The sequence below is a fragment of the Nuphar pumila genome, chromosome 12 (genome assembly GCF_984573655.1).
Source record: "Nuphar pumila chromosome 12, dmNupPumi1.hap1.1, whole genome shotgun sequence".
In the NCBI taxonomy this organism is placed as follows: domain Eukaryota; kingdom Viridiplantae; phylum Streptophyta; class Magnoliopsida; order Nymphaeales; family Nymphaeaceae; genus Nuphar; species Nuphar pumila.
Genome location: NC_143260.1, coordinates 84,770,997 through 84,784,395, shown reverse-complemented (window position 1 = coordinate 84,784,395; position 13,399 = coordinate 84,770,997). Strand labels below are relative to the sequence as shown.

The 13,399-nt window shown below is 33.2% G+C and overlaps 1 protein-coding gene across 2 annotated transcripts in view; it reads left to right on the top strand.

Annotated features, from left to right (window-relative positions):
- LOC149821108 (uncharacterized) overlaps positions 1-13,399 on the top strand; it is a 57,936-nt gene that overhangs the window by 22,418 nt on the left and 22,119 nt on the right. For both annotated transcript variants that reach the window (XR_016426444.1, XM_089982417.1), the window contains exons 4-8: positions 45-761; positions 2,808-2,885; positions 5,467-5,794; positions 5,929-6,128; positions 6,513-6,589. Coding sequence is in view for 1 of the 2 variants with exons in the window: in XM_089982417.1 (XP_089838543.1) it covers positions 45-761; positions 2,808-2,885; positions 5,467-5,794; positions 5,929-6,128; positions 6,513-6,589 (1,400 nt within the window). In the remaining variant the exon portion in view is untranslated. The remainder of the gene's footprint in view (positions 1-44; positions 762-2,807; positions 2,886-5,466; positions 5,795-5,928; positions 6,129-6,512; positions 6,590-13,399) is intronic.

The following is a 13,399-nucleotide window of genomic DNA, read 5'->3' as shown; positions in this document are numbered from 1 at the left end:
ATCTTAGAATGCTTTCTGATACTGCCCTTTTGCTCCATGACAAGGTTCGGATATGTGTACGGCATGAATGTCATCCAATTTTAGAAAATCAATTCAGGAACATTTTGAATGAAAGTTATTGCTCTCCCACACAATTTTGTTTTGAATTGGACCATGCTCAGGTTGATGCTTTGATTTTGTTATTTATGAAATATGCAACAAGAAGGAGCATTCTTCCTGCTATTTTGCCTAGGAATACATATCAGTGGACAAATGGTTTGAAAGATAACATCAGTCTTGGTGATAAGTCGAATCCTGAATTGACTGCAATAAATGCAGTGGTAGTGTCATCATTCAGTAAGGTTGAAGAGACAAGTTCTGGTTGGAAAAACTGGATGAATAATGAATGGAGCTGCTCTGATAATTTATATGAGTGTGATTCAAAACATCATGTCTCAGTGTATGACTTATCTGCTGATGACAGTGCTAGCGTCAAGTCTAGTTCTGCAAACACAAGATGTTCAAACAATGAAAAGCAAGCCATTGACAATGAGTTTGACAGCAGGACAAAAGAAAAAGATGATGTTATTTTGAATAAATTGAAACAATTGGTTAACAATCACTGTTCAATTTCCTCAGGCAATTTAAAAAATGACAGTGGTGCATTTTTAGCTAAAAACATTGTTCATCAAGTTGATGAATATGCTCCTGGAACAAAAGAGTTGTCAGGGAAATCTGAAAGGGCTCTATCAACATCAGAGTTTAATCATGATATGACTCAGGTACTCAGCTTGAAAGCAGTGAGTTCATCTCCTTTCTCATGTTCTCTTTTTGACATGCATGTGTGCCTCCATGCAGGTGTGCATGTATCATGCATGTGTACATGTGTATTTCTGTGCATAAAACCAATTATTGAATAGTTGCAAGTAAAGTTTTTCTGTTTAATTGCCCTATGTGCATTTTACCAACATTCTTTTGGTATGACTCACATCCTAAAGTTAGCTTATTTTCCATAATAAATTGATAATTAGTAGTAACAGATAATGGCTTTGTATCCAAGTTGGTGTTTTGGCTCTTGTCATCTTTTTTCTTCTGAATATGTGACGTGAACTGAAAATATGAAATTTTTTAAATATGAAGGCATGTATTTTAGAATTCTTTGAAGCCCGTAGATCTGGCACAGTTCTTGTTGGAATGGATAGATTGTGGTGTGGTTGTGGTTTCTTACACAGATGGTATGATCCATGCCATTTCAAAACCTGTAACACCTGCAAAAGTGCCCTAAAGAGGGTCTGGGAAAATGCCTTGAATCCTAAACTCTCCTTTATCGAAAAGGCATCTTGGGTAATAGGGTGATCCTGGCACCATGTTTGAACATGATAAAATTAGCGACTTGAGAAGATGAGTCATTGTTGAATTCTTTTGTTGATTTGTGTCATTGCGAATGCTAGAATAGTAGTAAGGGTTTTGTAAATGTTTTGCAATACAAAGCCATGCATTGTGTGTGTGTGTGTTTCACATAACCAGTATTCTAAAAGCTAAATTGGTAATACATCATAATGATCATAAAAAGCTGTGAAACTATTGAAAAGTAGATATATGGGGACATAATTGAATGTCAAAATACAAAGAGAAGGTAAAACATATTTGAACATCTAGCTATAAAAAAAGAGAGGGTAAAGCATTTTGAGCAACAAAGAACAAAGAGTGTCAAATTAGTAATTAAATGTATGTGTCTGAGAAGCAATAAAGTGCTTGCAATTTATCCCATAGTTCTTTCTTTGGTGATTCAAATAAAACTGCGAAAAGGCTGTCAATATGAAGGCAGCAAGATCATTTTTTAATTTTAAACATAATTAACAAAGTAATCATAAAATCTGTTTCATTTTAGCCAAAAAACTTACTAAATTTACTTTTACAAATAAGGCTAAATACTAAATAAGCTAAAAACTGGGGTATCTAGAAGTTATGTCACATAGACATGGGCATTATTACAAGATATAATAATCAAGGTTGCCAAACTAGGAAGCGGAAGCGGGAAACGATACAAGAAGCGGAAGCGAGGCATTTTAAAATTTATACGAAGCGGGAAGCGAAGTTTCAATTTAAAAGCGAAATATGAATAAAAAATGAAGCAATATGGAATCAAACAAGAAACAAATAAAAACTAAAATAAAATTGATCATTCTTATATTTCATGATTTTTCTGTAAAAGAGTTAAATTTTTATTAAAATCTAACGATGATGGTTACCAATTTAAAGAAAGTACATGGAAAGTGAGTGAAAGTGAGAGAAAATACATGAAAAAGATGAAAAGAAATGTGAGAAAAGTATATAGTATGCATAGACCATGTGTATGAGAAGCATAGAAGAAGCGTGGGGGAATCGAGCTTCCCATGAAGTTTCGGAAGCGAGGAGTACCGCGCTTCCGAAGCGAGTTTCTGGGAAGCGAGCTTCCCACCTACCTAAGAACCTTCCGATAACTCTGATAATAATGACACACTTGACATGACATGGAAGTTTTGTAAACCTAGAACATGGGTCACAATTTTTTTATCTACACACACATGGTTTATCTAACATTAAACCCTTTATATTAACATTAGTAACATTCGACTATTTGACATGACCAAAACACCCATGAAACTAATGGCCTTTTTGAAAAAACATTGTCATTTTTGGGTGAGAAAGTTACTTCCACTTTCCAAATTCAAATGTACTTTTTAAAAAGTGCATGTGTGTGCTTTATGCGTGTTGCATGATATGGTTTTCTTTATATATATATATATATTTCTCTTAAAATTGTAACTTGATATTACATGTTGCAGTTAAAGGAAGACTTTCAAATGTTGAGGCGTTTGGCAGTGGATCAAGGACAACAAATAAGCATTTTGGAGCAGAAACAGGTATCACTAACTATTAAGATATATCTATATGTACGCATATATATACATTATATATATGTACTATATACTATGTATATGTACACATATATGTATTTAGTGTATATATATATATATAGTAGAGTATATTTAGGATAATATATATATTTTTCTTTAATTTTATTTTTTGTATTTTTAATGCCCTTTAAAGGGCATTTTTGTCATTCCATTAGGCTAGCCAACTAGCCGTTAGATCTACCTAATGGCTAGTTATTCTAGCCGTTAGGAGGCTCTAACGGCTAGATCTCCTCTCTTTTGTGTATTTAAATAGGACTAAGTCCCTTAGAAATGTATGCATTCTTTGTGCATTTGTTTATTAATAAAATAATATTTTTTAAGAGTGTGTGCTCTCTCTTTAGCCCTTGGTGGCTCTTGTACTTGAGCCCATAGTAGCTTCTGTTTGTGCCTCTTGTAAGGTGTGGGGCCCCTTTTTGTATTCCATTACATGTTTTTAGAGCTTTCAGCTCTTGATTCTTGTTATACTTGTGATCAAAGTGCTCGTGTGGACGTGAGCTCGTGGATCGTGCGACCATGAGTTCGTGGTTTTCAAAGAGCATTGCTATCCACCATTCATTCCTCTCCATCTTCATCATTATGGAGGGTAACCATGAGTCTATCATTGCTATTCCCATGAAACTCAATAACAAACTATGTAACTTGGCTTCTATTATGAAATATCATATTTAGGGCAAAGGGCTATAAGGATTGGTTGATAGTACCGAAAAGAAACCAAAGCTTGTCCTTACCAAAAATGACAATGGAAAGGAGGTTGTACTTCAAGGAGATGATATGAACAAAGCTGTTGTCGACTATGAAAGAAGTGAAAAGAATGAATGATGGGTCATTCCAAAATCATGTCATGACTCATAAATAATGTAGACATAAAAAAGTGTGCAAGCTTGGCAAAATTTGAATATGCAAGTGATGCATGGAAGTATCTTCAAGACATGTATTCTCTAAAGGATATTACACGTGTGCAATCTTCAAAACAAAGTAAGGACTATGACCCAAGGGAATTTGAGCATATGTGAATACTATAATGCTCTATCCCTTCTTTGGGATGAACTAGTCATTCTTGAGCCCAAATGGCATTGTCCTATGAACATTGAGCTACATGAGAAGAAAGTGAAGGCAAAGTACTTTTATCAATTCATTAATGAACTTAGGCCCAAGTTTGAAGGTACTAAATCCGCTCTTCTCCATAGAGATGATGTTCCCTCTATTGTAGAAACACTTGAAGAATTGACTATGGAAGAGAATAAACTAAAGAAGCATGCTACCAAAGATAAGATTCCGTGTTAGCCATGTGTAGGCCCGGATCTAACACACGTACTTACAAGCTTCCCCATTTTGGGATGTCCAGTTCAGGAGGTTGATTGGACGAGGCCATATAAGAGGGAATCTCTACTTCATGTACAACTTATACTTACTAAATCAAACTTTTTGTAACTATATTGAAAAGAAAGACATAGGAGATTAAGACATCCAAGTATGTCTAAATTATATTTGTTTCTGTTTCTTGAAAATTGTAATGAAAAAGATTTGGTTTGTAGAGATTGTATGCTTAGAAAAATGAAATTATTATCTTTTGGACCTAGTAATTTTGCTTCTAAGAAACCATTTGAATTAATGCATTCGGATGTATGTGGACCGACACCGGTAATATCTAAAGAAGAAGTTTCATATTATGTTATATTTGTTGATGACTAGACACACTTTAATATACTTTCTTAGATTCAAATCCGAAATACTTGTTTTAAAAAATTTCACAATCTTGTTAAAAATCAATTTAAAGCAAACATCAAAATTTTTTGATCCGACTCCGGGGGAGAATTTTTATCTAATGATTTTAAGAAATACTTTGAGCATCATGGAATCATGCATCAAATATCTTGTCCCAATATCCCACAACAAAATAGCTTAGCCAAAAGAAAACATCTGCATATTATTGAAACTACAAGGACCTTACTTATTTCAAAGAATGTTCCTAAAAATTTTTGGGCGCTCTTACGATGGTTTATTTAATCAATAGAATGCCTTCATCTACTCTTTAAATATTTTACCCATTGAAAAATTGTTTAAAATCTCTCCCAATTACAAAAGGTTCTCTATTCCAAGGACATTATAAAGACTATAATTCCATTGAGGAAAAGAATAAAATACATTAAAAAGGAAAACCCTAAAGTGTCCTCTAGGAACACCACTAATTACATAATGTGTAATGATGACCAAAATACCCCTAATGGATTTCACTTATTATATATATATATATATATATATATATATATATATATATATATATATATATATATATATACTTTAACAGTTTGGACCATGGTGCAAATATTTTAGCCTCTTAAATATAACATAATTGTGCTTTTTGTTAAATCCTATTTAACTGGAAAAATTAAATTTTCATTCGGATGGTTAAGAAACTTTACTTGCCATTTATTATGTCTCCATTTGGAGAAATGCTTTGTGTATGCATTATTCAAGAATTTCTACACTTATCTATTTTCTTATTTTGTGTTCAATGACAATTCAGGTCCAATCAGAGATGGAAATTCTACAATTGAAGAAGCGAGTCATGGAGTTAGAGACTCAACTGGTTATGACCACAGAAAATGTTAATAATCAACCACTGGATTTGTCAGATGATAAGATCACTTTGGATATTCGGGAGGCCATGTATTTGGTTGGAGGCTTTGATGGAATCTCTTGGTTATCAACATTGGACCTTTATGAACCCAAGTGTGGCAGTGTGTTGCCTCTTCAATCAATGAGTTCACCTCGTTCATATGCAGATGTCGCTTCTTTGCATGGTTGCATTTATGCTATTGGTGGTGGTGATGGTTGTTCTTGGTATGATACAGGTACACCCTCTTTCCATATCTTTTTCTATAATGCTCCATATCTTTTTTTATAATGATTTTATGTTGGCAACTATGTTTTGACTTCTACTTATTGGAAAACCATTAACTGTATTTACTTAATTTTCTCTGTGAAGTTGAATGTTATAATCCATGCAGCAAGGAGTGGTCTAAATGTCCTTCATTGACTTGTGAAAAAGGATGCTTATCTGCAGTTGCTTTAGAAGACAAAATTTTTGTATTAGGTGGTTCCAATGGCACAGATTTTTTCTCTGATGTTGAGATGTATGATCCAATTTTGGGAAAGTGGATAGTTCTCGGATGTATGCGTCATGAGGTATGTTATTATTCTTTTTCCAATTATATGCTGCATATTTTCATTTGTCATGAGAAAGCTGAAAAGTTTGTAATAATGTACCCATATGTTTTATACAATATGGTACTGGTCAACAGAGTGAACAAAATGGTACTGATCTAACTTGATAATTTGATGTGCTAACAATTGACTTGCATTTGGGGCATAGCTAAACCTTCTCTCAAAAACTTCCATGGTTATTTCTTTTGGTAAAATAATTTCCATATAGCATGCACTCACCACTTCTAGGTTACCAAGTATTTATTGTTTTTTTGTGTAATTTTCTTTTTCTAAATGCGTTGCGTGATCTAGATTAATCTAGATTTGGAAAGTTCATTTTAATAATAAATCTGTTTGTTCTGTCAGCGGGCTTCTCATGCTGCTGCAGAAATCGGTGGTGCAATATATGTTGTTGGTGGCTATGATGGGAAGGAATACCTGCAGTAAGATGCACCTTCACTCTAATTGTTTAAAATCAATTTTTATTTGTGCATTGTTCCTGTTTGCACCTAATGCATCAAATTCTACAGCATCTTTTTGGTAGTAGCTTCATGCATGGGTTGTACATGTCCATTAACTTGTTTGCCATCTCTGTGCATGTTTGTTCACTTCCAAGGGAAAGACAAAAAATATATACCTGCATATGCATATGGATTTTGAGGGTTGTCTTCATTTAACATAATTTCAGTAAGTTGTTTTTGTAGAGATTTAACAACTTGTGTTTGCCAGGCATCCCCAATTCTCTTTCTTAATGATCCTATGCACTCTTCTCTAAAGTAGAACTTCTGTTGGGTATAATGCATATGAGCACTGGCCTAATCTTTTGTAAATATGCCACAATTTTCATTTATTCATAAGATGTTAAGAATGTAGTGTGCTCTTTTGAGTAACATTTGTGAGTGCTTGTGGTGTGTGCCATTGTGGCTATTTGTATTTGCCCATTAGTGGCTTACGTGATCATGAATCCTTGGGTTCTTCACCCTTGTACCTTGTTGTTTGTGGTATTCGTGTGCTGGCGGTGATCGTACTTGGTATGCTTGTGACATTCATTCTTCTTCCTCCTACCATCTTTCCCTCTCTCCTTCATTATGGCCGATCATGAATCCAAGATTGAGCTCTCTTTCAAGCTCAATGTGACCAACTACTTGATGTGGGCCGCCATGATGGAGAATCACGTTAAAGGAAAAAACTTTGGGGTTATGTTAGTGGCACAACTCTCTAGCCACAATTTAAACTCACAAAGAAAGGAGACCAAGAGAAGGCTCTTAGAAGGGGATAATAGAATAAAGGCAATACATGAATATCAAATGAAGATAGAGAATTGAGAAAGTAATCATGCCAAGATTTTGTCATGGTTCATAAACAATGTAGAAATAAAAATATGTGTGAATATTTTCAAATTCAAAATGGAAAATGAAGCGTGGTCATTCTTAAAAGGAATGTTCTCCTAAAAGGATCTTGCAAGACAATATTTCTTGCAAGAAAAGATTAGATCCACTAAGTAAGGTGGCATGAATCTTTAAGACTATTATAGTGCCTTGTCCCCTCTATGGGATGAGCTAACACTTCTTGAGCCTCAATGGGAACCGCCATTGAACTGAGACAAAAGCAAATGAAAAAAGAATACTTTTCCAATTTCTTCATGGTATTTGTTCGAAGGCCGAGCAAGTACGAGCTTCTCTTCTACATAGATCCTCTCCTATTCCAATAAATAAAGTGCTTGCTAAGGTTTGTCAAGAGGAAACTGATCTCGGTATGACCAAGGGAGGAAATGAAGTGTTGGCGGTCGCTAGACCCGGCAACAATGTAAAGATTTACAAGCTTCCACACTTTGGGAGGCAAAACAACAAAGGACTGAGGAGAATTATTTTCCATTATTGCAACGAATCGGGGCATATCAAACTAGCATGTCCAAAATTAAAGAACAAGGTAGCTTAATATCCAAAACAAACAATGAGACAAACAAGCAAGGAGGCAAACTTCAAGATTTGTCCATCGCTCAATCGGTCGAGGAACTTCAATATTTTTTCAAGTCATCATCCTCGACATCCGGTGCCACAATTTCATCGTGCTCTCCTTTGAGTATGTCTTCTTGGATTCTTGATTCGAGGGCCTCTTTCACATGACTCTTCATGCATCTTGACATTAAGAACTTCAAGAGTATCCATTGTCTTTTCATCCATTAGACTGGACTTTACAGTTATGTCAGAAGCCAGTTTCATTTGAAAAAGCACATATCCTCTTGGAGAGTACACAACCTCGATACCTAAAAAATATCTTAGAAAACCAAGGTCAGACATATTAAAGGTTCTTTTAAGAACATTTTTAATCTCGTCAATATCCTTAATATCACTTTCAATGATAATTATATCAATATATAATAATAAGACAATTATACATGTTCATGCATTCCTAACAAAGAGGGCGGTGTTAGTATGACAAGAAACAAATCCATTGTCAATAATAATTTTACTAAAATGATCATACCAAACTTTTAAGGCTTGTTTAAGACCATAGAGGTTTTTTTTTTAAAGTTTAAGAACCTTATCCCTTTCAATATCAAATCTAGGTGGAGGGTCCATATACACTTTTTCATTGAGATCCCTATTAAGAAAATCATTTTTTACATCTAATTGATAAATTGGCCACTTCTTAATTGAAGTTATCGCTACAAGAGCCCTAACATTGGTCATTCTAACTACAGGTGCAAATGTTTATTCATAATCAATCTCATATTCTTGCGCATACCCCTTGGCTACCATCCTAACTTTGTACTCTTATAAAGTTTCATCACTTTTGGTTTTAACTTTGAAAACCTATCTACATCTTATAAGTTTCTTCCCTAAGAGAAAGTCCACAGTATCCCAAGTTTCAGCTCTATAGAAGGCATCTAACTCAACCTTTATAGCTTCTACCCAATGGGAGTAGTCTTTGGCTTCTTTGTATGTAGATGGTTCAAAGATGCATGAATGGCTAATAGACAAGATGTATATCTAGGGGAAAAAGACTCATATGACACAAATCTACTAGGAGTTCTAGATCTATGATTTGATCTCCTAAGATTTGTGTCATTTATAGATCGCTTTGTTACATCGAGTGTTATCAAAAACGCGCCTTGAGGCGCAAAATATTTTTTTTTTACAACAAGACTTCTAAGACATAATAAAAAAGATTTTTGTAGGTTAATCTCATATATTTTCTAGTTATTTCAGTTATGTAATAAGTTTCTTAGTATATTACTATATTTTAACTTTTGTTGGTTAATCTCGTATATTTTTCAGTTATTTCAGTCATGTAATTAGTTTCTTAATATATTTTAACTTTTGTTGGTTAATCTCATATATTTTCCAGTTATGTAATCAGTTTTTTAGTTACTTTTATATGTTAATCTCATATATTTTAGAACAATCTCATATATTTTAACTTTTGTAGGTTAATCTCATATATTTTTCAGTTATATAATAAGTTTCTTAGTATATTTTAACTTTTGTTGGTTAATCTCATATATTTTTCAGTTATGTAATCAGTTTTTAGTTACTTTTATATGTTAATCTCATATTTTTTAGAATAATCTCATATATTTTAACTTTTGTAGGTTAATCTCATATATTTTCCAGTTATTTCAATTATGTAATCAATTTCTTAGTATATTTTAACTTTTGTTGGTTAATCTCATATATTTTCCAGTTATGTAATCAGTTTTTTAGTTACTTTTATATGTTAATCTCATATTTTTTAGAATAATCTCATATATTTTAACTTTTGTAGGTTAATCTCATATATTTTCCAGTTATGTAAACAGTTTCTTAGTATATTTTTTCTTTTATTGGTTAATCTCATATATTTTCCAGTTATATAATCAGTTTTTTAGTTACTTTTATATGTTAAACTCATATTTTTTAGAATAATCTCATATAATTTTAACTTTTGTAGGTTAATCTCATATATTTTCCAGTTATGTAAATGGTTTCTTAGTACATTTTTTCTTTTATTGGTTAATCTCATATATTTTCCAGTTATGAAATCATTTTTTTAGTTACTTTTATATGTTAATCTCATATTTTTTAGAATTATCTCATATATTTTAACTTTTGTAGGTTAATCTCATATATTTTCCAGTTATTTCAGTTATGTAATAAGTTTCTTAGTATATTTTAACTTTTTTTTGGTTAATCTCATATATTTTCCAATTATATAATCAGTTTTTAGTTTCTTTTATATGTTAATCTCATATTTTTTAGTACTTATTTGAGATTTTCTATTTCTTATTAGTTGTTATTTTCATCAATAAAGCATTTCTTTATTTATTTGTATTTTTAGATATATTTTTTTATAAATTTTTTAAAGTTTTCAAAATTTTTTTTGAGGCTTACGGTTTACGCCTCGCCTCGGTTTTTGGTAGAGCGCCTCGCTACGCCTCAACGCTTTTCACAACACTGGTTACATCTATAGATTGTTTTTGCGTGAATTTATCTAGTGTACATGGATCCTCAAGATTACATCGGGAATACACCTTAAGCCCTCAAATATCATTGGTTTTGTTAATGTTGTCATTATTACCAACAATGTTTGGAGAATTAATACCACCATCATGATTACAATCACCATCAATATTATTTGGTTTATTAGTGATCTAATCATCATCAACATCATTTACAAAAACTTCATCGACATTAGATGATTCATTCACTTCCTTAGTTAGGGGACAATTTATCATTTCTTTCACAAAGCACAAAAACACTTACAACCAAATTCCCTTAGCCTTTTAAAATCTGGTTCAATTCCAAAAAGTTTTTTTTCTAATGGATAAATGTTTTTCAAAGTGAAAGTTGGCATTCTATTTATCAAATATACTGCGGTGAGAGCGACTTCAACCCAAATATTTTTTGGAACATTTTTTGAAATAAGCAATGTTCTAGTAGTTTGTATAATATGTATATACTTCCTTTCAGCAAGTCTATTTTGTTGTGGGGTTCTTGGGCAAGATCTTTGATAAAAAGTCTCATTTTCTTTTAGATAATTCTTAAATTTATTTGATAAAAATTCTTCTCCCAAATCCGAACAAAAGATTTGTATGTTGGTTTGAAATTGATTTTTAATTAAGTTATGAAATTCTTTAAAACAAGAGAATGCTTTCGACTTTTGCCTAAGAAAATAAATCCAAGTATATCTAGTATAGTCATTAATAAATATGACATAATAGGAGAAACCTCCTTTTCACATGACCAGAGCGGCCCCCATACATCTGAGTGCACAAATTGAAAAGATTTTTTGGTTTCATAAGATCTAGAATAAAAATGAAGAGTTTTTATTTTTCCAAGAACGCAATCTTTGCATACAAATTCTTTTTTATTACAATTTTTTTTTAAAAAAGGAAAAAGAGAGTTTAGATACACTTGGATGTCCTAATCTTCTATGCTAAGTTTTTATATCCTTTTCTTGGGCATAGTTACAAAAAGAATTTCTTGAAACACACAAAAAGTTTATGCAGTATAAATCTTCTCTTTTATGACCTTTCCCAATCAGCTTCCCTGATTAGAGATCCTGCACAAAGCAACCCTTAGATGAGAAGGAGATTTCATACTCATGGTAAAAAAATTGAGAAACGGATAATACATTTAAATTCGATTTAGGAACTCTAACTTTTGGAACAAAAAAAATTTTGGAATCATTTTTTAAATCTCCAATACTTATGATTTTTAAAGAAATGCCATCGATGGTAGAAACATTAGAGAAATATTTATTGGTGCGACAATTGGATAGTAAAAAAAAATAAGGTGTCATGTGAAAGGAAGCCCTCGAATGAAGGATCCAATATGACATACCCAGCGGAGAAGATGATGGGACCGCGACACCCGTTGTTGAAGTGATAGAAATGGATGTCTTTAAATATTGTTGTAGAGCAGGGGCCAATTGTGCATTGAAATATTTTTGAGGTCTCCTCCTTTGCTAGCATGATTGCTTGTCTTGGAGGAGTCTCCAACAGAAGCCACCTTAAACTTAAGACAAAACAGTTTTATGTGACTCAGCTCATTGCAAAAGTGACAAATGATCCTTCTAGATCCTATATTGTTTTGTTTTCAAAATGTGGAGGTCTATATGCCTTAGTAAAGGCACCAGGTTTAGAGGCAGCAAGATATGTGTCACCAACTTTGTCTTTTTTCTCCTCTTTGAATCTTCCTTCTTCCATACTTAACCTCGTAAGTGTCTCATGGAGAGAAGGGATTTTGAATTTATAGAGTAACATCATTCTTACCCCTTCAAATTTGAGTCTTGGACCATTAAGGAACATGATAAATTGTTCCCTTTTGAGTTCTTGTCTAAGGTGGTGTCCCATTTTGGCTCTAAAACGGCAAGTTCCCTTCATAGGAGGGCCATTTCATTGTAATAATCTGGCATGATTTTGTCCCCTTGTTTCAAGGACATCATTCTTTTGTGGAGATTCCACTAATAAGCCACATCCTTCATAGTGTACATATCTCTCAAAACTCCCATACTTCCTTAATCATTTTGAATTGGGCAACACTATCAAGAATGGAAGCATCCACACTACTTATAATCCAGCTATGGCATTGTTTATCCGTCACTCCATATGTTTACTTTCAAATTCAAGAGTGGCTATAACCTTCTCGTCTTCCTCAATGAACTTTACATTTTCATCCATAATCTTTGTGAATGAAAGTTGAGGCTCCAGACAATCTCTCTCAATGTACTTGATGAGGCCTTTTGATAGAATGTGATTCTCTATAATACAGGCCCAAGTATGATAGTTGGTCATTTAATTTGATGGGCATGATGAACACAAACTCCTTTTACATGACGAGCAAGAGAGAATTGGAGGCAAGAAAGAGAGAGTTGATGAATATTTGAAGCTTTGACACGCTTTCCAAGATGAAGTTTGATCACCGTGTAGGTCCACCAAAAGAATCAAGAGCCTATTGGCTTTGATACCATGTAATGAAATATAAAGATAGAGGTGCACACACACAAATCCACTATGGGATGGTGCACATAAGCCACTAAGGGCTAGAACAAACACTCAAGCTCACAAGCTACTCATGGGCATAACACAGACATAAAAAATATAAATTTATTACATTAACAAATGCTCAAGAGAAGCATAACAACAAATGGGACAAGATATCCCTTATATAGGCTACAGAGAGGGGGGGGGGGGCATTATAGCTGTTGGGGAGCCCCCAATAGCTATATGGCCTAAAGACCATAATGCCTGTAACGCTCTAAAAATCCAG